The following is a 27,423-nucleotide window of genomic DNA, read 5'->3' as shown; positions in this document are numbered from 1 at the left end:
ACATATGAGTAGCTAGGATAGTTGTTGGAAGGATATGTATTTTGGTGCAATGTAGTTTGTGTCGAACCAATGAAACTTATGTCTATGGCTGAACGAATGGAACTTGTGTGTATGGTTGGTTGGTTGGTTACTTTTGTAATGGGAAGCACATTTCCCCCCATGAATGATAACTTTGTTGCTATGGATTTATATGAATGTTCAACATGCATGTGATTTCACTTGTTTGTTTACACAACAGTTTGTTTTTGGTTCAATATGTTGTAAATACATTTATTTCCTATTGTAAACTACATAAAGTTTTGTAATCAGGAACCTGAATACAACAACTTGCACACAACAACTGTTCCATTTTTAATGTTATAAATAGATGAAAATTCTGTTGTAAACATGACAATAATTTCTATTCAGGTTTTTGCAGAAAACTTTGCCCAAGTCCAAATTCTTCTTTTCCATACTTCATTGTTGTAACTAATATAATTTATGTTGTAAATACATATGTTCATCATCGCAAAAAAAAGTAAATACATATGTTCTATTATATATGTTGTAAATACATGAAAGTTCCATTGTAAACTCAACAATAATTTGTAACCAGGTGAACTTTTTGTTGTCAACATATGTTCTATTATGTATGTTGTAAATACATGATAGTTCCATTGTAAACTCAACAAAATTTTGTAACCAGGTATTTTTTGTTGGCAATATATGTTCCTTTTTTGTATGTTGTAAATACACGAAAAATCTGTTGACAACATAACAATAATTTGATGTCAGGTTTCCAAATTCTTTTCTTTTGTTTCATGTTGTTAGGTTTTCCACAGAAATATACAACTTATTGAAGGTTACGAATAATCAGGAACAAGTAGACTTCATTAACAACATATAACACAACCATATCAAAGTTTTCTACTATAAAGGGGCAACATAAGTTTGAGAGCTATATGTAGGTAACAATACTAACAAAACTACAGCTTGAGACCAAGTTCCACTTCGGGCACATTTTCATCTTGTTGTGTCGCAGCTCCCTGAGCTTCTTGCGCAGCAGATATTTTCATTTTCATGACAAGAAAATCAACCAAATGGTGATCCCCTAAGCAGAATGGACACTTCGTCACCTTTGTTCCCGACATCTTCTTCTTTTTAGAAGTCGTGCCTCTTTTGGCGGTCGTGCTCGTCTTTTCCGCCATGTTTGTCTCTTCATCTTTCTTCCCTTTCTTCTTCTTCTTTGCAGCATCTTCACGTTGTTCAAGTAGAGGCTTCTTTCGCTTCTCCGATTCTCTCGGGTGGCCCTTAGGTTGTTGCCATGGTGGGTTTCGCAACTCTCCTTGTGCTGTTTGTTGTTGCGCTTGCACCTGAACCACATCAGGCTCACCTTCTTGTTGTGTGTCGCCACCTCTTCTCTTTGCATCAACAACTGCACTAACACTATCAATTGCTGCAGACACCAACTCATAAGTTTCATCACTAAAGCACGCATCGGATGCCAGGCGATTCATCTTGCGGCATAGCCTATTGTACCTCAGAGTGTTTGTTCCAGGGATGCCAAACATGTGAGGACGGGTGTTGGCATCAGGAACTGGAGCACCTTTACTAGCTGCTTGAGACCACCGTTCTAACAAGTACCTATCTGGTATCATCTGGATATTCAAGTGCACCATGACCCTGATTATGTGGGGACAAATTAGTCCACACATATCAAACATGTTGCAGCTGCAATCATATAATCCATTTGCAACATCAGCTTCAACTTGGTATGTTCTAGTGTCTCTCCTATCACTAGCAACCAGGGAAAAGCGTAGACTAGCATCATTTTGTTGCTGCTCAAGGGTAAAGGCAGTGTTCTCAGAAATAAGTTTCTGGAATCGGTCAAATACTTCTCTAGTGTAGAAGACAGATGCTTGCTTCTCAATGTTGAGCCTGCTCAAAAAAATTGTTGTTAACACTGTTAGTACTTATAGAACAAGGAGGAAACAAATGTTACAAAACTACTTCTACAATTTCCATTTGTTAAAATTGTTGTTGTAAACACTGCTAATAATTGTTGTTCACAAAGTTACTAGATGTTGTTCACAAAGGAAAATAATGTTACAAACCTACCACTTCCTTTTTCATTGTTACAAAACTTGTTGTTAACACTTTATTTTATTGTTGTTAACACTATTATTGCTTGTTGTTAACACAGAATTAAATTTGTAACAACAACAACACCTCACCTGCCCCACAATGGTGGTTCTGTTGTCTCAATAATGAACCCTGCATTGTCTTCTCTATCGAGCATCATGTCTTGGCATAGTTCAAACTGCCTCACAAACGTGAACACCGAGTCAGACGGGTGAACCAAAGTTTTGAAGTAAGAGTTGAGCCCCTCAGACCTGCCCGTTGTACTCGTGAAAGGGAAAAAGTTCCTCCTAAAATATATGGGAGCCCACTTTTTCCTCGAGTCCCACATGTTTTTCAGATGCTTATTTTGTTCCATTTGGAACCAAGTCATCACATGTTTCCAACTAGCTTCAAACTGCTCAACGGTATCTGTGTCAAAGATGCATGCCCAAAATGCTTGTGCAAAAGGCTCTCCTTGTTGCATTGGCTTCCCAACCTTTGTTTTCGCGATCCGGATCACGTGCCAAAAGCAGTTTCGGTGGATTGCATCATAGAATACTTCTGAAATGGCCTTTCCCATTGCTTGATCTTGGTCGGTCATTATGTGGTCCGGTTGCACTCCATCCATTGCTTCAAGCCACCTTTCAAACACCCACCTGAAACCATCTTTGGTCTCATTGGCAAGCAAAGCACAGCCTAGCACCACTGTCTGCAGATGGTTGTTGATTCCAACAATTGGTGCAAAGGGCATATTGTAGCGGTTGGTGCAGAATGTTGTATCGAAAAATACACAATCTTTGTACTTGGGGTACAACAATCTGGTCCTTCCATCAACCCAAAATAGCGCTCGAACAACATTATCTTCATCGACATCTTTTGCATAATAGAAGTTTGGGTTCTCATCTTGTCGCTTCTTGAAGTATTCCAATGTTAGGTCCATGTCCCGAAACAACAATTTTTCCCTCATCTTGGATCTCTCATTTGTAACATCCCTCTTGACATACCCCAAAGTTCGTATGTCGCCTCCATGTACATCACCCAGCATACCCATAATATCAGATGTTTTCAGATTTCGGTTATGCATTAGTTCCAAGAATTCGAGGTCTTCTTCCGGGATCTTGCGATGAGACCGGTAGTACCTACGACGTCCAAGCTCTTTGACAAGTGCATGTGTGTGCTCACTGGTGAATGTTGTAACAGTGAATGATCCCTCCCTCAATGAAATGATCATGTGAGCTTTGCAATTGTGACGAACCACCCTGTTTCACTGCCTAGAATCTGACATTTCCATTGAGGCACTAGCAGACTGGTGGCTAGTGTTTTTGCTCCCGCTGCTCATATCTGTTGCAGAACATTGCTTTCTTGCAGCGCTCTCTGATGTACTTCCAAGTGTAGCTGCAGCTGCTGCTCCCTTTCTAGCGTGCACACACTCGAACACCCTGTTTATTAGCACTTGTTCACATCCCCTCTTGCGGCTGTACTTGGAGCTACAAATCCTAGTACCGAAGCCCATCTTGTATGCATATTCATTGTATACTTTGAGTGCAACATCTTCATTATCAAACTGCATGCCAACAAATGGGACAATAGGCTGTGACGATACATCTTCATCAAAGTTGCCTTCACCACCACTTTCTCCATTTTCCTGGATCGGCTCATGGGTGTCATCTTCATCATCTGAGTCAAGCGGCTGGTTAAGGTCGAAAAAGCCCGCACCTGATTCAGCCTCATCATCCGCAATTTCCTGTTATTTTTTGAATGATCGGTTAGTTCACATCTGGTTTTGTTGCTAACACAAAAAACAAATGTTGCAAGCTTATAAATTTTACATTGTTAACATTGTTATTTTTACTTACAGTTCTCTTGCATACACAACAATCTCATACACAACAATTACACATCATATGTAGTGAATTTCGTCCAAAATGTAGAACAACAATTTCCAGGGAATCAACATCAATTTTCAAGGTATGAACACCAATTTTCAGGGTATCATACACAACAATATTCAGTGTGCCTAACAACATTTGGTTTTGTTGCTACCATAACAAATTAATGTTGTAAACTTATTGATTTTACATTGTTAACATTGTTAATTTACTCACAGTTTTCTTGCATACACAACAATCTCATACACAACAATTACACATCACATGTAGTCAATTTCGTCCAAATGTAGAACAACAATTTACAGGGCATCAACAACATTTTCCAGGGCATCAACAGCATTTTTTCAGGATATCATACACAAGAATTTCCAGTGTGACTAACAACATTTGGTTTTGTTGCTAACATAACAAATTAATGTTGTAAACAATATTAACAGTCAAATCCTAGGGTTTGTGAAGGGAATTGAGCTAGTACCTGCTGGCCTCCAGTGGATCCATGCGCAGATGTTGCGAATACAACTTCAGGGTTCTGGAACCCCGTCGGAGCTCTATGACTGGCCGGAGTAGACGGATCGGAAGTTGCTTACCGCGGGGGTGGAGGTGGTGCTCGTGGAGGTTGGTTCGATCCTGCCGTCGGAGCTCTTCTAGGGAAGAGGATGTCGTGGAGGAGGTGAGCCATGGCCAGATTGGGGTGGAGGAGGCCGGGAGGCGCCGTCTCCCGTCGCCGGCGGCCGCTCCAGCCTCGCCCCGCGCATCCTGGCTTTCGCGAGAGCGACGAGGCTCACTCGCCCCGAGCGATGGTTTGTTTGTTTTTTTTCTTTTCTGGTTGCCACGATCCAACGGTTCATGTAATCGCATCGTACGGTGGGAGAAGCAACCGATTTGGGGATTTTGGTCAGCCGACCGACGGTCAGCGCGGCCCAACTTCAAAGGAAAAAGCCGACGGAACTCGGCCAAATGATTGCTATCGCCAACCAGTGAGCCGATGCACACCCAGCTATGGTAGCGCAAGGGAAGGTGGCAAGCAGAATAAATGACTGAAATCGAATATGAAAGGTGTTCAATTTTGATGACGGTCTTGAAAATGGCCTAACAACAACTTGTGGAATTGGTAGAGGGATCAGATATTGAATGGGTACCAATCCTGAAGCGGTCCAAAGTCAAAGTCAGGATATTGTGTTTCGAAACGTGGAACACGGGCACGTAGACGATCCGCCACGCACACACGGCAGCGTGGCGCGGAAGCGGAACGGCATATGCTGTTTTCCTTCCTTACTCTTCCTTGGGTCGCCGTCTTCCTCTAGACTCTACAGACTCCGGTTAGAGCACCAACGGCAACCTCACCAGCACCCGATTCTTCTGCAGCTTCACCCTCCTCGTTGACCACCCCTCATCTCGGCCACCGCTCAAAGTCATCTTCACTAAGGTGCGGCGATCCCCTAGGACGCCGGCTTGAAGACGGAACCCCCCATCGCCGCCGCCGCCGCCGAGGACCGGACGACGGCGTACGCGGGCACGTGAAGTGGAATGCGATGTGTGGTGAGTTTCTCTCGCCGATTCGACTCCCGTTCTCCAGGATTGGGATAATGTGATTCCGTTCTTAAGAATATTGGGGCTTTTTTTTCCCACTTGCTCCGCTCGTTAGCAGACTGCTCAATTCTATTGTAAAAATCTTTCTTTTTTTGCGGGGAAGTTCTACTGTAAAAATCTGAGGCCGCGGATAATGCTTATGCATACTTTGCTCCTATGGGAGCATCCATACATAGCTGTACGTTCTGTTGCCTTGTTTAGGTAGAAGAGCCCAAGAAAGAACATGTAGAGAAGTGATTAGCCAGTGCCGCAAGAATTCGCAAGATTCTTGTTGTTTTTCCTTCAGCAGCCTTAAATCTATAATATATAAGAAAATTTAAAACGCATTTTTTTCCTTAGGAATTTGTACTACTCCTTCTACAATCGTTATCAGTATCCCTTTTATGTTCATATGTTTTAACAATATTGGGGCTTTTTTCCCACTTGCTCCGCTCGTTAGCAGACTGCTTAGAAAAATCTTTTTTTTTGCGGGGAAGTTCTACTGTAAAAACCTGAAGCCGCGCATAATGCTTTATGCATACTTTGCTCTTCTCTTATAGGAGCATCCATATATAGCTGTACGTTTTGTTGCCTTGTTTAGGTAGAAGAGCCCAAGAAAAAATCATGTACAGAAGTGATTAGCCGCTGCCGCAAGAATTCACAAGATTCTTGTTGTTTTCTCTTCAGCAGCCTTAAATCTATACTATATAGGAAAATTTTAAACGCATTTTTTTAACCTTAGGACTTTGTACTATTCCTTCTAAAATCGTTATCAGTATGACAGTATCCCTTTTATTTATGTTCATATGTTTAACTGTCTCTTTCTATCAGAGTGACCAAGGTGCAGTGCAAATATGAAACGTTTTGTCTATTTCAATGACGAGTCCAGCAGGGATTTCTACCATGACAATCGAATCACCAATACCAAATACACATTCTGGAATTTTATCCCCAAGAACCTATGTGAGCAATTCAGGTCAGCTTTCTGACTCATTTTATACTGTTTGGTAATCTCAGTTACTCATCACCGTTAAGATATAGTGCTCTGATCTGCAATAAGATGCCTGTGCTCTTCTTTAGCTATTTGTCAATAACACTAAAGAACCATACCTTTTCTTTTTCTCATGAATTTTAATTTCAGATATATTTGTGCATAATGTATATTTCTTCTATATTCACTGCTATAAATATTCCAGGCGTGTCATGAATCAGTATTTTCTGCTAATCGCTTGCCTTCAGTTGTGGTCAACTATTACCCCTGTAAGTCCTGCAACTACATGGGGTCCACTTGCCATAATCTTCATTGTTTCTGCTTCAAAAGAGGCTTGGGATGATTACAATAGATATCTTTCAGACAAGAAAGCAAATGAAAGGAGAATCTTGGTGGTAAAGGATGGCGTCCGTAGACAGGTTTTTTTCCCCTTCCCTCCACCAACATTTGCTTTTCTTTCGGTGGAGTGAGAACATTTTCCTCCTGAGTCTGTTGTGATCAATATTTTGAATTCATTATTACTTCTCTTTGTCAGCCATAATGTGATATCTTTATTAATTCGGCACTCTGTACCAAAAATCCATATACTTCTTAAAGGTGCTCTAGTTTTGTAGCAATCGTTAGTTTTTTTCGCGAAAACGCAAAAGCCTTGCGTTTCGATGCATTGATAGATAAAGAAGAGTTTATGTACAAGTCCGAGCACGGACGCAACACGCCGAGCAATCGTTAGTTGAAGAAATGAGAACACTCATTATGAATGACATACTTTGTTCTTTCTAGACACATCTACTTTGCAGAACCAAAATAATCTAATCTGGGACTCAGTTTTATAATCAGCCCTTTGGCACCATCCTCATTACTTAAGACTGCACTTTCTTAGTTTTCCATTATAAAGTATGAATCCTAAGGTTGCATTCACTTATAATTTGCTTATTCGCTTGTGTTGGAACTTTGTATGTCCATTAGTCTATTGTAAAGACCTAGCAGTATCAGGACCGGCATGGTTATTTGTACCATATGGATCATCAATATCACTGTATCTTTCATGTTTGGCTAAATGCACGAAGTTATACTTAAGGAAAACAATTAGCTCTGGGACACTGAAAAATATGACGTTTGCTGAGGACAACAAACAACAGTTCTCTAATTAACATCATGAAATCAATAATTATGGTCATCTAGCACAGCATGCTATGTCCTTTGATTTTTTTAAAAAATTTAGGAGAGAGCAGGGTCCAGGAGATGCCCTATTAACTAAATACTTCAATCAAAGGCTTAATAGCAATTATTGGATAAATTTTACTGTCAGGTTTGGTTGGCTAATTGTCAAAATTATCTTCAATATATGACTTCCACAAATCTTATCTTCGTAAATTTCAAACTAACAATATTTTAATGTGCTCACTTTTTGTAGCTAATGACCATGATTCCTGTAGTGTCCTTATTTGATTGTTGATTTTGCGTTGTCCTATTTTTAGTTGTTCTTTGCTTGGGGATTTACTTGGAATACCTGACTGTAATACTGAGTTATTTATGTTCTCGTAGGCAAAAGCACAGGAGATACATGTCGGAAATATAGTGTGGCTCCATGAGAATGATGAGATTCCATGTGATCTTGTTCTTATTGGAACTTCTGATCCTCAAGGCATCTGTTATGTTGAGGTAAATGAGTGTACTAACCAACATTAGATAGTGTGTTTATTTGCTATTCCTGCTACATGGGATGTATGATAGAAGCCACTCGGATGGCCATGGCCATGCTTGAATGAATATTACAGTGTTGGAAAAGATTGCTCTTCCAAAACCATCCTTGCCAAAAAAATTCTTTAAATTAGCACTGAAGTGTGTTGATGAGGAAACATAGGAAAGGTTATGAGAGACGCTGAGGCAGTTCTTTGAGAGATTTTTATTTTAAATCAAACAAAAAATTCAAAACGAAAAACTAAGTATGTGGTTGTTTTTCCTTCAATTCCTATTCGGGATTTCTATTTTTCATGTTAACCACTTGGATTGATTAACACCAATCATGATAGCCACATAATAGCAACCTGAGAAATTTTCACCTATTTTACAGCCATTTATCAAGTTTGATGGATGATTAAGGTTATCAGTATTCTGACACAACTTGTACTTTTATTAGTAGTTAGTATAAACGTTTGAAGTTTTGTTTTAAGATATACTAGCCTTTTTAGCGTTCAAAAAATTGCATGTTACTTACATCCTTCATTCACATTAGCAATATTGGAGGTTAGAAAAGATGTCAAGAGAACTGTATCTTTTCTATGTTTTGATCTTGTTAGCCGAACCTGCTTTGCATGTGCACGGTTGCTATTTGTATGCAGAATTCCCTCTTTATTACTCTGATTATTTTTCGAGAAAACGCAAAGGACCTTTGCGCTTCATTTCATTGAAAATATAGAATAAGGTTTACAACCTCCTAGGAGGTGGGATACATTGTTTGGTACAAAAAGATCAGTGCACATCCCAGGTGGATGGCAGAACTACTCGTAGCCCCTTTGCCCCAGCCTTTGCCCATGAAAAGACCTCTTCTTTGATGTTGGAGAGCAGGAGTGGGATGGATGGCTGGGCACCCTCAAAAACACACGAGTTCCTATGCTTCCATGTCATCCAGGGGATAAGAAGAGTAGCAGAAGCGAGGCCCTTGCGAAGCGGCTTGGGAGTGTCTAGTTTGGCTTGGTGCCACCAATCCATGATGGTGGGTTCGCTGTCAGGGGCTGCTGCCGTCATTCTTAACCATGCCAGGATCTCATGCCATACCTGCCTAGTAAAGGGACATTCCAGCATGAGATGGTGCATAGATTCCGGTGCCTGGTCACAGAGCAGACATCTGGGATGGTGAGGAAGTCCATGTCTAGCAAGGCGCTCGGCGGTCCAGCACCTGTCTTGGTTAGCCAGCCAATGGAAGAACTTCACTTTCGGCGGCGCCCATGTTCTCCAGATGAGCTTCCAGGAGTAACAAGTTGTTGATCCATGGAAGGTGGCTAGGTAGCATGAGCTAGCAGTGTAGGTTCCAGAAGCTGTCCATTTCCAAAGCAGCCTGTCAGGGGTGTTGCTGAGTGTGGTGGCATGGACCAGGTGCCATAGCTGAAGGTATTGCCCGATTTCATGAACTCCAAGGACACCTTGGATGTCCCTGGCCCAACTGTTCCCATGAAGCCCCTCTGCCACAGTCCTGATTATATCGAAACATGGCATAGACGAAACTAAGTTTCTGTTTTTTTTTTTTTTGGTATGGACTACTACCTCCGATTCAAGGAATAAGGCGTCCTCGTTTTACGCGCTTTTCGTTTGACTAAGAATTACTTCAAATATATAAAGATTGTTTGTATAAAATTAACATCATTAGAAAGTGTTTTTCAATACGAATCCAACGATACTAATTACATATAATATAACTAAGATTTTGTTGCTTAATTTTTATGGTCAAAGTTCGCCTTGGAATACGCGTGCGCCTTATTCCTTGGGACGGAGGTAGTATACCTTAAGAGAATTGTGCTGGAGTGCTCTCTTTTAATGTGTATACAAAATAGTCTGTTCAGTTTCAGTATCTTGAGTCCTTTTGTACTCTCCTTCGGACCTAAACTATAATTACTGGAAGGATACATATATTAGTCTTTCTCTTCGATCAATATCCGGAATATCTGTTTTGCTTTGGTGATTGGTTGACGATGAGTTATAGATATAATGTGCAGCTCCAAATCTATCATGTTACCTACTGTTGCGAGAATTTGGATAGAAAAATTATTCTGGTTGTTGTGACTGTAGCTCATGCCAATATTTATACTTTTACTTCAGACTGCTGCTTTAGATGGTGAAACTGATTTGAAAACACGAATTATTCCTTCAATTTGTGCTAACCTGTCACCAGAGCAATTGGGAAAAATCAAGGTGAGCCTTCTTGTACTTGTACATTCTTGGATTTTTTTCATGCCTTCTCTGATTGCACCTCTCTGGATTGAGCAGGGTGTAGTTGAGTGCCCTAACCCAGATAATGACATAAGAAGATTCGATGCTAACATGCGCTTGTTCCCTCCTACCACTGATAATGAAAAATGTCCCTTAACTATCAGTAATACTCTTCTTCAGTCATGTTACTTACGGTACTCAGAATGGGCATGTGGAGTTGCAGTATACACAGGTAAAGATAGCATGTGATGGTATCATGCTTTGTCTTGGCTGTTCTTGATTTATACTACACCAAAGAATATATTTCGAAACTTTTGTTTTGCACTTAGCTGACAAAACAAATGTTGTGTCACACCTTCTTTGCTGTTTGAATCATTTGTGTCAGGCAATGAAACCAAGTCAGGAATGAGCAGAGGAACTGCTGAGCCAAAGCTTACTTCTGCTGATTCAATGATTGACAAACTGACAGTTGCAATATTTGTTTTTCAAATTGTTGTCGTTCTTGTGCTGGGTTTTGCTGGCAATATCTGGAAGAACAGTCATGGTCGCAAGGTAATAATTTTTCTCTGACAAGCAGTGCCCTTTTGCAAAAAAATCACTACTACTTTCATGCATGTTGTTACACTTTTGTAGCTAAAACTCATACATTTGCTCCTTCCAAAGCAATTTTTTTTTTGCCATGGTTTAATTTGGAGCTCCAATTTAGTGCTCCCTCCGATCCAAATTAATTGACTCGCCTTTGTCTAGATAAGGATGTATCTAGACGTATTTTAGCTCTAGATACATGCGTATCTAGACAAAGTTGAGTCAATTAATTTCGATTGGAGGGAGTACCGTTTAGTTTGCCCCTAACGCTGTATACTGGTGCATATACCTTCCTGGCTGAATACCATGGTGGTTCTGGCCGATATGGCATTGGACTCATGCATGTCCGCTCTGGCACACATGAGCAAACAAAAAAAAAGCGCCCAGAAAACCTTCTGTCTCATCTTCACCAAAAACAGAAACAAACCAAAACAAAATCTGTTTGAACTTACTTGTCATCTGTTCTTTTTTATCTTTTCTTCCTTCCCTTTTCTCCTCTTATCTCTCCCTTTGCCTTCAGGCATCTGGCCAAGTCTATCTTTAGGGGGCAAACCTTACGGCCCAGCTAGTTGTCGCGTTCACCACCTAACACCACCATGTAGCCTCTTCTCATGAATGGGCATTGTTATCAACATTTGAGCAGGCTAGGAGGCCTGGATGCGGTAATGTGGCTGAGCTTGCTTATGGCTGAAGTTTCCTAGTATGCGATGCAGCTTCTTGGTCGCGACACACCTAGTTTCAGCTCCCAACCTCATACCCTCGGACTGCACCCAACTTCTTGATACCCTTTGGTTGTCTAATTGGAGCTAAAAAGGGCAGGGTTCTCAAAACCATATGTAAGACCATCATGGGCGCCAAACTAGGCATGCCATGGGGCACAAAACTCCTTGTCCAGTGTTCACGGGAGACAGGAGTTGGGTGGCTGGACGCAGGAAAACAGAGAGATTGGAGAGGATAGGACATGGAGAAAAGGGACTTTTACAGTTTCTTATCTACGACATGTGAAGATGAGGTGGCAAATATTGATGATCCTAGGAAATATCAGCCTTAACATCCTAAAGTGCCAAGGAAAGCGGATGTATGACCTATTTCAAATAGTTTTGGTAGAAGGTTAAAATTAAACAGTATTGACATTCAGGTTATACATTAAAGTGAACTAATAGTTGATGAAACATATGTAGACTTCTTCCTGCTTTCTAATCTGGATCTGTAAAATGAATTTTTATGCCAGTTTTACCTTTGATCTGATTAATTTTTTTCTTGTCTTACTTGATGTAGCAATGGTATCTCATGTATCCTCCGGAAGGACCATGGTATGGGTTCTTGGTTATCCCGTTGCGCTTTGAACTATTGTGTTCGATAATGATTCCTATTTCGATAAAGGTATGGTTCCATGTTTAATTGGTATTTCCCTTCTCGTGCTGCTTGTTTGAAGAACTTCGCTATCTTGTTAGTGCTCCCTCTCTCATAAAAATCAGAAAATGAAGGACTAGGACTACAGAGGAAACACAAAAAAGTCTCAGGCAACAGATGCCCTTTCTATTAGCTTTTGCAGCAACTAATGCCTACTTGACTTGGCAACCAATTCTTGCCCACAGAAACCTATGCTAGGAACTATTTATTCACAAGTTAGCTTGCTCCATGAACCGACTTAGTAAGTTCACTGAATTCTGGAGCAAGTCAAAACCAACTTGTTCGTTTACTTGTCAGCTCGCAGCCTGCAAACCTGGCAAGCCGCAAGCCCAACCTGGACACAGCTGCAAACACACTACAGTATGCCTATCAATCAGTACACAACCTATGTGCAGTGTTCACTCATGCACAGGACACAATTAATGTGTTCTGTTCACACACAACCAGCACACAAGCTATGTCTGATGTTCACACACTGTAGCCTGCACACAACCTATGTGTGCAGGTCACACCATGACAAGATTATAGGTCTAACATATATATCTTATAAATAAATATGCAGTGCATAGGTCTGTACTGATTGCCACTTTATTTGTAGAACTTAGCAACAGTTCGTTTGCATCCATCCTTCACGTTCATGTAGTGTGTACATAAAATAATAACAACTAAGATGTTTCTATGCAATTGCCGGGTTTTCATTCTTGATTGGAGATACAGAGCTGATGACCTGAGCGCAGCACCTGCCATTGGATTTTTTTCTCTAGTTCCATGACTTATCTCACATGCCTGGAAGCCCAGTTTGCAAAACCTTACCTCACAGGCTCGAAATTACATGATACTATTATACGCTAGTCTAGATTTTTATGACTATTATACGCTAGTCTAGATTTTTATGACTATTATACGCTAGTCTAGATTTTTATGACCAATTGAATGATTCCCTCACAATGGGCAAACCTACACTGCCATCATCATGGTAACCATTGGCTTGTTCATTTTTATACATACTTATTTTTTTAAATACTAATGTTCAATTGCAAACTCCATTGATTCTGAAAAAAAACTTACCGCCAAGAGAGACTTTCAGAGACGTGAGCCGGTTCCCCTGTTTCTCCACAGAGAGGGGCAGCCTCACCTATGCTCAAGGTACCGGGCTCTCCGGCGCTGGTTTCTGGTAGCCTCTCTCCCCTGACGGCCTATGGAAAAGCTGGGATTATAGGCTTGGATCAGAGCTAAAATAGCCAAGCTCATGTCGTGCCAAGCGATGGAGGAGGTAGGAATGTAGCTGATGGAAAGAAAAAGAAGAGCAATTCAAAAGTAGCCGTTAGCTCCATCTGAGACGTCCATCTGGAAATCTATGGCACCTGTGAGCGACTTGTGGCGCGAACGATGTTCGCCTCTGATCGTCAGGTTCTTACTGCCTGACATCAGCAGAACCAGGCATGCGGACCATGTACAGCAGTAGATTTAGGTCTCTGTAGTCTAGGGTTTCGGCCGTCTGGCGATTCTGCTCCGGTGGCGGTGAATAAGTGTGCTTCTGGTCCTTTCCCAGTGTGGTTGGTGACAGATCTGGACACATCAGGTTTTCCTGGGGTGGCCGGTTTGGCAGCGGCGGCAACCCCCCTTGGAACTTTTGATCATCTGGTCTCATCTGCTTCGCGGCGGCTCCTCCTCCAGCACTGCTGGGTGATCCAGTGGACCTGTACAGAAGCTCTGCGACCGGCGCTTGTCACCTGCATCTGGGGCGGCGTAAGCGGCAGTTCTCAGAAGGCCAAGCGTGCAGCGGCAGTTCTCAGAAGGCCAGGGCTTTCAGTTCTTTAGTTATGGATGGCGGTTAGCGGATCGGCTCCTCTCCATCGACTTCGTCGACTGAAGAGTACTGATCCGAGATCCGGTGAGCACGGTCACAGCCTGGCCGACGAGCCCCAAGGACTCGGCTTTGCCATTCCGCGGCGCGGTCCACAATGGTGTTTGACGGATCTGCTGGGTGTGATGGGCGCTCCTTTTCCTCCTCCCATTCTGGGCTTCGGCGAGCATCGTTGGCATGATGTGAAGGGACCTAAAAGGGCTTATGTGTTATTTTGTGTTTTCTGGTGTCCGTTTTGCATTTGGTCTGGGACACCTGTGTGTTTTTGGGATCTTCTGTACTGCGTCTGTTGTACCCCCTTCGTTGCTATATGAATGACACGTGGTATTCTAAAAAAAAAGGAAAAAAACCTCATTTATTAGGTACCATCATTTTTTAATAATACCACATCTTCATTCTGCATTGTTATGTCTTTGATATTGTGTTCATTGATGACTACAGTGGTTTTAAATGTCAGATTCTTCAACAGTAGAGAGTTCCATGTGAAGAGTTTACCACTAACTATTCTGAGTGTGCTCTGGTTGAGTGTTATAGTAAATAGTTCCATTTCCTAATCTAGTTAGTGCTTGTAGGTTACTCTTGATTTGGCTAAAAGTGTATATGCAAAGTTTATTGATTGCGATGATCAAATGTTTGATTGGGAAACAAGTACGCCTGCTCACTCAGCTAAGTATGTGATATGATTTATCTGGTTATATGGATTTAGATGTTCATCAGACCCTTGTTATTTTATATCTTAGAGCTTATGTATGTGTCTCTTCCAGCACAGCTATTAGCGAAGATCTTGGTCAGGTTGAGTATATATTAAGCGACAAAACTGGGACATTGACGGAGAATAAGATGATCTTCCGAAGATGTTGCATAAGTGATACTCTATATGGAGACAACAATGGAGATGCTTTAAAAGGTTATTCTTGCTCGTCATGTTCTTCCCATCCTAGTAGGCGTGTTTTTCTCTTATCTAGTAGGGCTTGATTAGAAACATGTTACTTGTTTGCACAAAACTACAAAGTACTCATGTACTGTACCTGAAGCTCTTCGTTGGAATATCAAATATCAAACACTTCTTTGAACTAGATGCAAAGTATGTGCATTTTCATGTGTTTACATCTATGAGGTCTTAACTTGAACTTGTAAGCCGCAAAACCGATATCATACATTTCTGAAAGTTCTAAATACTTCTAATTTCCACTATTCTTCGTTTTTAGTCACTGCATATGGGCAGATGCCAAGGATTACTCACACTGGCTTTGGAGATATTCCCTTATATAGTGTTAGATAAATTATGTTAATTTATATTTCTAAGAAGTAGGTGAAAAAACCATCCTTCTATGGAGTACCATTTTGCTATGTAAAAAGTAGGTGGAATAGCTTCATTTCTGAAACAAAGAGGTTAATGCATACCTTTTATGGTTGTGTCTACAGTCGTCTGAGAATTAACTTAGTTCTCAGTCAGATGATTTTCATCAAATCTTAGTTGCAACTCCTGACTAGCGTGAATCACAAAGCAAAATTAACGGTCCGGATTATTTTTCTTAGTTGCAACCCCACTTGCAACTGAAAAATCTCAATTGCAACCCCACTTGCAACTGAAAAAACTAAGTCGCAATCCAACTTGAACTCATATAGCACGATTAGCGATGCAATCAGACGGTGTAGGACTTGACTGGTTCTCAGCTAGCTGAAAACTAGCAAATCCATTTTTATATAATTAAAATTGGATAAAGAGTGCATGGACTGTACAAGGGGCCGTGGGTAGAGGGTGATTCAGCTGAATTATTTCATGTTTAGCATCAATAACTTAAATTTCAGACTTCCCTAGGTGATTCCAGTTTAGAAAAGTTGATGTTTGTACACAGCCAACAGTTTTGGGCATTAGGCACTATGCTGGACAGTCTTCTTATGGATTTGTTGTAAACGTTCCCAATACATCGTATTACCATCCATGATTGATAATGTTATTTTTTCTAAAAACATGAATTTACTTGTCTTTTTTAATCCCTGAATGATGTTTTTTTTCTCTTATTAGATGTTGGACTTCTAAATGCTGTCTCAAGTAATGATCCTAATGTAGTGAAATTTCTGATGGTGATGGCTCTTTGCAATACAGTTGTTCCTATCAAAAGGCAAGTATACGGCAATTTATTGGAGGAAAAAGCAATTATGAATGTCGTGTCTATGTGCGATTTATTTGTTCCTTATACCTTTCGTAATTTCAGCAATGATGGCACTATCTCATACAAAGCGCAATCTCAAGATGAGGAAGCTTTGGTCAATGCTGCATCAAACCTGAATATGGTGCTTACAAATAAAGACAGCAGCAGTGTTGGTTAGTAATTGCTTGACTGAATCTGATAAGAGGATCATCATTTACTCTATATAGGCTTTCCTTTACTTATTTGCTTGATTGAGTTCTGTCTAACAATTCTACAGAGATTTGTTTCAATGGCTCTAAATTTTACTATGAGCTATTGGATGTTCTTGAGTTCACTTCTGATCGCAAGAGAATGTCTATTGTGGTAAAGGAGAGTGGGAGTGGGAAGTTTCTTCTTCTCTCGAAAGGTGCTGATGAAGCTATTTTTCCTCGTTCCTGTCCAGGTACATGGTTTAGCAGTATATGAAGCTCATTTTGTCACTATGCTTATGTTGTACTCTCTTTTTATGCTTGAAATTGGATAAATTCTTGGATGCCTTTATTTTTTGATTTATTGAGTGTTGTGAGGCAAGAACTGAAGTTTGGGCTCCAACTTCCAGTCCTGTCCTCTGCTAGATTAACAGTGGGTTAGGAACAGCTGGAGTTTGTGCATAAGCTGGCTGTTGAGTTAAGCTCACCATAAGCTATGGTAATAATAAGCTAGGGAAGTTTTTGTTGTGGGTTAGGAATGGCTTGTAGAGAGCAGCTTGTTCCGCATGGTGAATGATGTGAAGTCCAAAATACCCTTTGACTCTTGTTCATTTGGTTCATCTAGAATCTTATAACATCCACCGCAAATTAAACACAACAAAAAACTCTAGCATCCAGAATTTGAGATGCCCAACAAATCCATGCGCGCATACAGTCATTTATTTTGGAGAAAATATATCTGCACCACAAGCAACCAAACATAACTACCTCTTCAGCAGCGAATTGGGGCCGGAGGAGGGTTTGAGGCGAGCTTGAACGGGGAGCTGGACGGCGATCTCCATTACAGGTTCCGTGATGGGTCCAGTCCGGCACGACAACAGTGTGCGGCGGCCAATACTGGCAGCGGCAGGTCCCTCAGGGGAGCGGAAGGTAGAGGTAGCAGCCTGGTGCAACGTGGGTGGAGGTGTGGAGGTCCGACTGGTCGCTGGAGGGAGGGGAGGCACTGGAACATGAGCGGACGCGTTGTCTGCGCATTGCTTGAGACATGAGACGGGAATGTGGGAGACGATTGGGGAGATGAGAAAATTCGTGAAGGAACTGGACATTATATTTTCCGTGGCACATTTGGTCTAATTTTTGCCAACTTTAAGGGTAAGGCTAGGAATAGGGTGAAAGGGTTCATGAAGAAGCTTGGGAAAATTCTCTTTGGAGGCTTCGTGTTACCTTCAGAAAAACAAGGTGCGGCGGAATTAAGCCCCTCAAAAGCTTTGGGTTAGGGATAGCTTGGGGCTTCTTTGGACCATAAGCTGCTCTATAAGCTATCCCTGACCCAGCCTAAAAGGCTGTCAGAATTACTTCTCTTCAGAATAAGCAAAATTTTGTGTCTGCATTGATAGAAATAAATGGTATATAGTTACAAACGCATGACTAGTCCACCCCTGGGAATATAGCCTGAAGCTTCACGTTGGTGATAGGCATCTCAGCGTCAAAGATGCAAACATGCAGTGTTTCCCGATCAATCAAGCGGGGTCAGGCTCTTTGCCTGTGCTTGTTTTAGGTGTAACTGTATGTATCGACTCTATTTTAGATATGACAACAATATGCAATCACCTGTTTTGATGGACTCATTCAATCAGCTTACGACTTGGGGCACCAATCAATATCAAAAGGGTTTCCATAACAATAGGGCATGATATTAAGGGAGTGTGGCAAATGATCAAACACCTGAGTTTTGTTATAAAAAACAATAATTGAGGTTAATTTTTCTAGTACATAAATGACAGGACAAGAAATAAAGACCTATCAAGAGGCAGTAGAAATGTACTCTCATTTGGGATTGCGAACATTATGCTTGGGATGGCGTGACTTAGAAGAAGGTGAATACAAGGAGTGGTCTAAAAAATTTCAAGATGCCAGCTGCTCACTGGACAACAGGGAGGTAAGTTGTTCCTGGTCTTAACAACTACTTATGTTTCAACTAGGCTTGTAACTTTTTTACTTTTGAGGTATATATTACAAGCTTCCTGATGTACAGAATAAAATCACCGAAGTCTGTCACAGTTTAGAGAAAGACATTCACATTCTTGGCATCACTGCCATAGAGGACCGTCTCCAGGTATACATTATTTGTTTATTGTTTTTTCTAACAATGAGTGGAATTGCTTGTGCAAGTTAATGCTTGCCCTCCTCCGACTTATAGATTGTTGTGGCTTGGCAGGATGGTGTTCCTGAAACCATTAAATTGCTAAGGAATGCTGGAATAAGTGTGTGGATGCTAACCGGTGATAAGCAAAATACAGCAATTCAGATTGGACTTCTTTGTAACCTAATAACACCTGGTACTCTATTATCATCCGAAATTAATTATCCAGTAAATTTGGCCATGCAAATGTTCCGTGAAACTGGTCTCTGTTGCAATGAAAAGAAAGATTTATTTTCCGTAGTACAATCTTATCATTTAGCAAAATCATGATCATGTCCTAGAGCAGGATTGATAATCACCAAGGCTCTTCCATCTTTTGTTATTTGATTGGTGATTTTATCAGTTGAGTTACTATTGTCGTTTACCAGTTCTTCATTGTCTCTTAAAGCATCAAAAGTTTCATGGGTGGTCTTTCTAGTGTCTGCTATCTTAATCTCTTTTCAGTATAAGGTGATCTTAGTTCATTCTTGCCAGTACGGCATCGTAGTGATTACTCCTAAGTTACGGCTAGAAGATTTGCCAGGAGTACATGTGTATCATCCTGTTTGTACCTGCAAATTGAAAAGCTTTATTTAGTCAAAGCAGAAGTACGTACAAAAATGGCAACTTACTGCAATCATCTCAAGAATTAAAAAAAAAACACATTAAATTAGATGCAAAGTAGTTTTCATAGGACTTCAACTACATGACTGTTAAAAGGGCGAATTTTTTAATAACCTTTGCAAAACCATATTGCTGGCATTACCTTTTTATTCCTTTTTTTGGACCATGATGTATTTATGGTAAACAGGAATGCAAAGATATTTGCAGTTCTTACAGACTGCATAACAATTAGTAATAAAGAAAGCATATCTTCTTGTGTTCCCTTTGGTGATCAACCTTTTTATAAATAAGTATGTGGTTTACCATGGAGTTCATACTGTAGCTATCATCACAGCAATATAAGCTGCTTTTATTTATCAACCTGCTGCCAAAATAATCACTGCAACTGTCACATTTCCATCAGAGTCCAATGGTCAATTGTTGTCTATCAATGGAAAAACCGAAGATGACATATTACGGAGCTTAGACAAGGCATTGGTAGTTATGAAGACTAGTCCGGAAAGAAAGGTACTTGTTTTGGATTCCATATGTGTGCCTTATATGAGTGTATTAGATTTTATAAATAATTTACACACACAACTGAAGTTATTCTTTACATTGATTCTTCAGATGTTCAAACGATACGATATATTACTTGGAATGCCTTTACTTCATATTTGACATGTGTGACCTCTTTAGGGTTTGTTCCATTTTGTATATTCAACTTGAACTATCAGATTATATTTGCTGTCATATTCTTTAGAGTGCTACTCCATGCACATTTAACAAACTTAAAATGTGTCCCTTCTGAATAAGTTTATTGTTGGTTTAGTTTCATTGGAGCACATCATGTCAAATATTTGTATGCAGGATCTTGCATTTGTTTTGGATGGATGTGCACTCGAAATAATTCTAAAGCGTTCTCTGGAGTCTTTCACTAGACTGGCCATGCTGTCAACCACAGCAATATGCTGTCGAATGACACCTCTGCAGAAAGCGCAGGTTCCCCTTTTGATGTTTGTACCAATAGCTTTCTTACCTTTTGAAATATAAATTGATGTTTCCCCCTTTGCTGTTTCTACCAATAGCTTCTTTACCTTTTGACATGTAAATTGATGTTTAAGAAAACTCAATGAGATAAGCTAATGTCGTCTTTGACTTAAAATAATGATGTTGGGATGAGGGATGTCACTACATGTAGTCTTAGTTTGTGTTTCTTCTCTTACATCTCAGTTTGCGATTGTTGAACTATGACGCGCTGTGCATATTTTTAAGCTACTGCAGATAGCTATTCGCAAAAATATGTTGCTATTCTTTATGAATAAAATTAAGCGTAGATAAATCCAGTTGACTAGTGATTAAACTTTCACATTTCATCTTGTATGTTCTGCAATGTATAGGTATGTGCATTTGAAGATTGGTTATGATGGTAAGTAGGTGACTGACATCACTTTCCTAAAAGCAGTTCAATCCAATAGGATCATCGTAATCCACCTCAATGTCAAATGAACCCATTGTATGCAACTGGACTTTTATTTATAACTAACTTAATGAATTAGAATGTTGATCCTGATAGCCTGGAATTTGGATGTTGTTATCATGATTCTACTAAAAGCTCAATCTGCTGTCGCTATTAGCTGCTGGTCAGTTAACAGTAATATTTTTTGCATTCATGCAGCTTGTTGGGATCCTGAAGTCTTCTGGTTCTCTAACTCTAGCAATTGGTGATGGTGGTAATGATGTAAGAATGATTCAAGAGGCTAATGTTGGAGTAGGGATTAGTGGTAGGGAGGGTCTGCAAGCTGCAAGAGCTGCTGATTATAGCATTGGAAGTATGCATCTTTTATAAATTTCGCGCAGCTTTCTGATTTCGCTGTTGCTGTGCAGTGTGTATGTCGGTGCTGCCTTTGCATTGTTGACCCCTGAGGTCCTTTTCTTACTATTGCATTGTTTAAAGCTAGACACAATAAATAACATTTTGCATGCTTATAGTACTTGTGCTCATACAGCCAGGGATTATAAATTGTTTTAGGGAGGGAAAACCCACTCTAGGTTCATGGGTCTAGCTTCAAGAAGTCCCTATGGATCATCTTCTACAAATACATAGTAGTCAGTACTAGTAGTAATGGAAATTTCTCTAACTTCCATTGGTATCAGCTGATCTCGGTGCCACTGTGCCAGCTCCATCCCTGTCTGCTGTCTATGTGTTCCATGGGCTTTTCCCCAGTCACCAGCAGTAAGAGCCACCAAAAAAACTTTGTACATAGTAGCTGTGACCATCCACCTTCTGAACCCCGCATACTGCACGTTAACAGATTCCAAACTAGTGCAGCCAGAGTTTGTGATATTTTTTACTTTATTTATCCATATGAGCCGGTATCTCATCTGAGAAAAAATGTGCATGGATGCACTGAGAATCCGTGTCATTTTGTTGCACTTCACCTCCAAACTCCATATATTTTTATTTATTCTGAATATGTATTACTATCTCAACATTTTGCAGAGTTCAAGTTTCTCAAAAGGTTGATACTTGTCCATGGTCGATATTCATACAACCGCACAGCATTTATTTCACAGTACTCCTTCTACAAGTCACTGTTGATTTGCTTTATACAGATTCTGTGAGTCTTGCTCCCATATGCTCTTTCCGTTAGCAGTATCTCTGATTTACTAGCAACTACTACTTCACATGGAATGCTGACATGTGTCCTGTGTTAGGTTTTCTTTTTCGTCAGGGGTTTCTGGAACTAGTCTGTTCAACTCGATTAGCCTGATGGCCTATAATGTCTTCTACACAAGTCTTCCTGTTATGACTATAATTTTTGACAAGGATATCTCTGAAACAACAGTTCTGCAATACCCGCAGATTTTACTCTATTCTCAAGCTGGGAGGTACAAATAGAACGTTTTCTTCTTCATTTTTATTTGTTGATGGTTTCTTGTAAGCGTGCTATGTAGTTGTTTTGTGGTTATCACTAGTATGATTAGTTTCATCTTGTTTCCAGGCTCTTAAACCCAAGTACATTTGCTGGATGGTTTGGGCGATCGCTGTACCATGTAAAGTAACATTATTCTTTTATTGTTTTTATGTTGTACCAATATGAGTTCCTCTTGGATGAAATCGTTTGTACTTTGGTAGTGAAGGTTCTTTCTAATATTTTGCTTTCTTAATGCAATCTTATGTGGACAACACACCTCTTGTTGACTCGGTTTGTGAGATTGCTACCTTTGTGATTCTTTTAAGCGGCATGACCATGCACTGAATGATACATACATCAGTTAGTGTGCTAACCAAATGCAGCTTACACTATTAGTATGTGAATTAGATGCGAAGGCTAGCATTTCCTTCATCGATCAATAGTTTTTCTTCATCTTGATTTATAGGCTAAATGCATTTAATCCAGTTGTTTGTAGTAATTTGTTAACTTTATTATTAATGGTATATTATTGTAAATGGGTGCATAATCGTGACTCTAGGATACCTTACTTCCAATGCACTTTACATGCGATTGAAAATTTAATAATTTTATGATGATCTGTGGTGATTTCAGGCACTTGCTGTTTTCCTAATTACAGTTCATGCATATGCTGATGAGAAAAGTGACATGGAGGAACTATCCATGGTTGCCCTCTCAGGATGCATTTGGTTGCAGGCCTTTGTTGTGACGCTGGATACAAAGTAAGTTCTCGTGTTGCTACGAACTCATCGGCTTGTGCTTCACTGACACTATCTTTTGCTTCGTTAGCTCATTCACCTATCCGCAAATCATCCTCGTATGGGGAAACTTTGTGGCCTTCTACGTGATCAACTTAATACTCAGTGTGGTACCAAGTCTTCAGATGCACAATGTCATGCTGCGCTTGTGTAATCAACCGTCATACTGGATCACCATGGCTGTAAGTCTCATGCTGTTTCCTATACTAATCTTCATAACTCTGACCATGGACTGACCATTTTATATGTCCACCACATTGTGGAACCATCTTTTCCCAGCTGATTGTAACCGTGGGAATGGGTCCAGTGCTGGCTCTCAGATACTTGAGAAAAGTGTTCCGGCCTAGTGCCATTGATGTCCTCCAGCAAATCGAGCAAACCAACCGGCATATCGAAACCTCCAGAAATATGGAGTCGTCAAGTGGGACTTATCTTGATCATTTACTAACTGACTCGCGTAGGAAGAAGGGTTCTATTCATCAACCTTTACTTTCCGAATCTGTAGCATGTAGCAGATGATAGCAGTTCAATCATGGCAGCTAGCAGTCACCACGTTGTCCTTACCGGCGTACAAGTTTAAGCTTATAGGCGACGAGGCAATGATGAGTCTAGGAATTTGCACCAGCTAACAGTAGTAGCTTTACTGATCCAGTTTCTGTTCTTATAGTTGCACTTAACATGACGAGTCTAGGAATTCAGGTCAACAGTTCACTTCGTAATAAATGGGTGGCTTATGTTGTCCTATTTCTTCTTACCCGAGAGCTCTACAGTTCTGTACCCTTTTTTTTTAACTGTTCTCTAGCCTTTTTATTGCCGCGTAGTTTGTATTTCTTTTCCTCCCAAAGTATAAGCTGCATAATGGTTTGGCTGCTCATGTGATATGACCGTGTAGGCTAGATGTTTCCTTGATCGTTATATGCCTTCGTGCAGACCATATATCCTCATGATTTGTCTGAAGAAATTGCATTTTCATTCTTTCTGTGAGCTGCCCAACCGGATCGAGAACCACAAATTTGTGGTAGCAAGTTTGAAAAGGGTGCCTTTCTAAAATAGTTTGCACCAAGACGAGTGGGTTTTTTTGGACTAAAACAGGCTTGCACAAAAAAGGCACTATCTTGTGAATTTAGTTCATACAGGTTCATGTTATTTTTTTGAACAAGAATGCATCCAAAAGTAGCAACGCACGCTGTGCTGATATAAAAATAGCTTACAAGGAAACAACGAGGACGATTAATTATAAGCAGAAAATATGAATGACACATGTTGCTTCAACTTGAAAAGGTAAGATGAGAAATCTTGATCTGGCGAGGTATGCTGTGGTGAGGGCGGCTTGTCGGAGCGCTCCTCCTGGGAGCCTTCTAGCATCACTACATCACAAGCTCGAAAGGAATAAGATAGAGCATCTCCAGTCGCATCCTCCAAATGACGTCCGACAAAAACGCCGGATTGGTCATTTGGGGACATCCGGATCAAATATGCGTTTGGAGGAGGTCCCTTTTCTAGCCACGTCCCCCAAACGCGACCTCCAAACAAAAAAGCAAGTGTAAAAGTCGTGTTCGGCGTCCCTGATAGAATCTCTATACACAGGGGATGAGCTAGGGCGCCAGAGAATATTTAGGGCACGTTCGGATCAAAGCGGCCATTTGGGGCATGTGACTGGAACGTTTTTTTGGCCGGCGTCCCCCAAATCCCTTTGGGGGACGCGGCTGGTGACAAGGTATTAACTTGTCAATGCCTACGGATTGTAGACTAGGGTTTAGTTGGATGTAGAGGGCAAGTAGATCTCGAAGGTTTCAGCCGAAAAGTACTCGACGAATATGAAATTAGGGTTGTGTTGACAGTAAATTCGATCCTCTCTTTGTCCCTCGACTCCCCCTTATATAGGAGGTGGAGCCGAGGGTTTCGTAATACACAAGTTTACAGAGTCCGGGAGGGTTTCTGACCCGTCCCGCAAGATTACAAATATGGTTTCCTAATACAACTCTAGCTTTCCTTAACAGTATCTTGGGCTTCCGAATCTTCTTGTTCTTCGGGTCGTGGGCCTTCAATAAACCCCGGGTACCATCTTCGACAGGCCCATTGGGGATGCCTATGTCAGTAGCCCCCGAGATTTTGCTTGAATTGCAAAGTCAGGGAAAATCTCCAACTTTAACCATTCAATACATCTGCCGAATTTATCACATATCTTTTAAATATGCAATTCTCTATTGTACAGGGATAATGGTAGTTGGGGCTAGTTCATCTGACGGATCAGGTACTAGTTAACTGCTCTAGTGGCAATCCGCAAAAACCTACTTCAAGATCACGTCCCTGGACATGATCTCGGGATACTGGTGTAAACTTCGACAGGTGCCGCTTAAGGTCTTACCATTCTATCGAGTCCCAGTCATATTTTATCGGGTACCTAACGCGTCCGTTAGGATTTTTCTTCGTATCTGTTGATACGGAAAAAAGTAGCAAACCGACGTCAGAGACGGCGCCACGCCGCTCAGAAAGGATCTGGGGTCTTACCTTCGCAATGTTTTGCGGCATTCAGAGATTATTCGCTACTTTGGCGCTCTGAGAATATATTGTCGAGTGCTTTTTCGGCTGCTGGAATAGCACATTTTGTCGATTCAATGTATGACTTATTTTGCCTTCCCGATGGGAGTATATGTAGAGTTATTTGTATAACTCGAAATATGCTCACTTCTTCTTTTTTCTTCTTTCTCTCTCTTTTTATAATTTCATCGGGCACGCGAACAGCGTTCCCGATGGGAGTAGCCCCCGAGGCTACAGCCAAGGACTTGTGCTTGGTTGTAGGCTCAACACTTTATTGCCTCATGTCAATATTTTTTCATTCTTTCTCGAACTTTTTATATTTATCGGGTGCGTGACCAGCGCTCCCGATGGGAGTAGCCCCCGAGGCTATGAACGAATGCTTGCATTTGGTCATAGGCTCTCGATATTTCTATTTTGTCATACTCGATTTTTTTTCTTTTTTCCAAAGTAGCCCCCGAGCATTTGGGCAAAAACTTGTATTTGTTCAAAAGCTCTCGAAACAATCTTCAGCTGCCGCCATTCTTACAAACTGTCGTATCCGAGATTTTCTCTTACCAAGGTGACATCATTGCTGACGATAGCCACGATTATTGTATCGGGAAAACGCGAGAACCTCTCTCCCTCTGTCTTGTGGGCCCAAATTTCGTACCAGTTTGACACGTCGCGCAAGTGGGGGACACACGTCCTCCGCTTTTCCTGGCGCACGTACTGTAGCTGCTGCGCTTTCTCGTCTATATGAAATTACCTTTTACCCCTTGTCCACGTGTACACCATCTGTCCCGCAATCTTTCAATCCAACGGCGTGACGGTTCACCGCACCTCTATATAAAGGTGTCATCTTCCTCCTCTAGTCCTTTCGCTCACGCCGCACCTCTGCTTCTCCTCTGCTAGATCCTCCATTGCTCTCATTGCTTCCAGCGCTCAGCCATACTCACACCCTTTGCCGCCAAGCTCATTGATGCCGCCTCGCCTCCGCTTGACTAGGCACAACACTCCGGAGTCAAAGATGGCCGCCGAAGATCTGGAGTGGGAGAGATCCAAGATCTCCAATCAAGATATGAACCTGCTGAAGAAGCTGGGGTTCACCAAGAAGGAGAACACGCTGCGCTTCCCCAAGGAAGAAAGCTACCCATCACCTCCAATGGAGTATCGGGTCAATTTTGTCGACCATCTCATCCGCGGTCTTTCTCCTCCCATCCACGAGTTTCTCCGTGGTCTTCTTTTTGTTTATGGGCTTCAGCTGCATCAGCTGACGCCCAATTCCATTCTCCACGTGTTGATTTTTATCACACTGTGTGAGTGCTTCCTCGGAGTCCATCCTAATTGGGCTTTGTGGAAGCGCATTTTCTGCATCCGCCGTAATGGCGCCCACGGTGTCGCTTATAACATCGGCGGCGTCATTATCTGTGTTCGTCCTGACGTCGAATACTTCGACGTCAAATTCCCCGATTCTGTCCAAGGGTGGCGCAAGAGATGGCTCTACATACATGAAGAGAGCTCTGATTCAGTGGAGTACAACATTGCTCCCTTTGACGGAAAAATCAAGATTCTTCGCCGTCGTTCCTGGGATGCTGAAGCTACCGAAGAAGAGAAATCGGCGACAGAGGCGCTGATGACTCGCATCCGTGAGCTCCAGAACACCCGCGGCAAGGAATTGTCGGGTATCCAAATCACAGCGTACTTCCTTAGGATTAGAG

General features: G+C 41.2%; 2 protein-coding genes across 3 annotated transcripts; one reads left to right on the top strand and one right to left on the bottom strand.

Moving 5' to 3' along the window:
* Positions 1-965: 965 nt before the first annotated feature.
* On the bottom strand, positions 966-3,040 carry LOC127329012 (protein FAR1-RELATED SEQUENCE 5-like). The gene is made up of 2 exons (XM_051355558.1): positions 2,214-3,040; positions 966-1,917 (listed from the first exon to the last, which is right to left on the bottom strand). Exons 1-2 carry the CDS (start codon positions 3,038-3,040, stop codon positions 966-968), a joined length of 1,779 nt encoding a protein of 592 aa, XP_051211518.1.
* A 2,176-nt stretch (positions 3,041-5,216) lies between these two features.
* On the top strand, positions 5,217-23,939 carry LOC127334285 (phospholipid-transporting ATPase 2). Of its 2 annotated transcripts, XM_051360703.2 has the most exons (25): positions 5,219-5,528; positions 6,390-6,534; positions 6,755-6,968; positions 8,095-8,211; positions 10,366-10,458; positions 10,534-10,708; positions 10,862-11,028; positions 12,340-12,444; positions 14,914-15,011; positions 15,106-15,248; positions 16,371-16,467; positions 16,561-16,670; positions 16,775-16,939; positions 18,470-18,624; positions 18,721-18,801; positions 18,904-19,024; positions 19,895-19,998; positions 20,341-20,472; positions 21,149-21,302; positions 21,974-22,091; positions 22,189-22,362; positions 22,476-22,527; positions 23,022-23,149; positions 23,217-23,367; positions 23,465-23,939. In XM_051360703.2, exons 2-25 carry the CDS (start codon positions 6,413-6,415, stop codon positions 23,702-23,704), a joined length of 3,216 nt encoding a protein of 1,071 aa, XP_051216663.1. In that variant the 5' UTR covers positions 5,219-5,528; positions 6,390-6,412; the 3' UTR covers positions 23,705-23,939. The 2 variants fall into 2 exon arrangements, with proteins under 2 accessions (XP_051216662.1, XP_051216663.1); XM_051360702.2 differs by having other exon boundaries at positions 5,217-5,528; positions 16,371-16,670.
* Positions 23,940-27,423: the final 3,484 nt, after the last annotated feature.

Source organism: Lolium perenne, chromosome 2, assembly GCF_019359855.2.
Source record: "Lolium perenne isolate Kyuss_39 chromosome 2, Kyuss_2.0, whole genome shotgun sequence".
NCBI lineage: Eukaryota > Viridiplantae > Streptophyta > Magnoliopsida > Poales > Poaceae > Lolium > Lolium perenne.
The sequence above is the reverse complement of the archived record's forward strand: the minus strand, read 5'-3'. Positions and strand labels throughout refer to the sequence as shown.

Bases quoted from the DNA above. Each gene is read 5' to 3' on its own strand.
- LOC127329012 (XM_051355558.1), bottom strand. From the start codon at position 3,040: ATGGACCTAACATTGGAATACTTCAAGAAGCGACAAGATGAGAACCCA. The intron at 1,918-2,213 runs GTGAGGTGTTGT...TTTTTTGAGCAG, and splicing joins GAACCACCATTGTGGGGCAG to GCTCAACATTGAGAAGCAAG.
- LOC127334285 (XM_051360702.2), top strand. From the start codon at position 6,413: ATGAAACGTTTTGTCTATTTCAATGACGAGTCCAGCAGGGATTTCTAC. The intron at 6,535-6,754 runs GTCAGCTTTCTG...TAAATATTCCAG, and splicing joins AACCTATGTGAGCAATTCAG to GCGTGTCATGAATCAGTATT. The intron at 22,528-23,021 runs GTAAAGTAACAT...TGGTGATTTCAG, and splicing joins TTGGGCGATCGCTGTACCAT to GCACTTGCTGTTTTCCTAAT.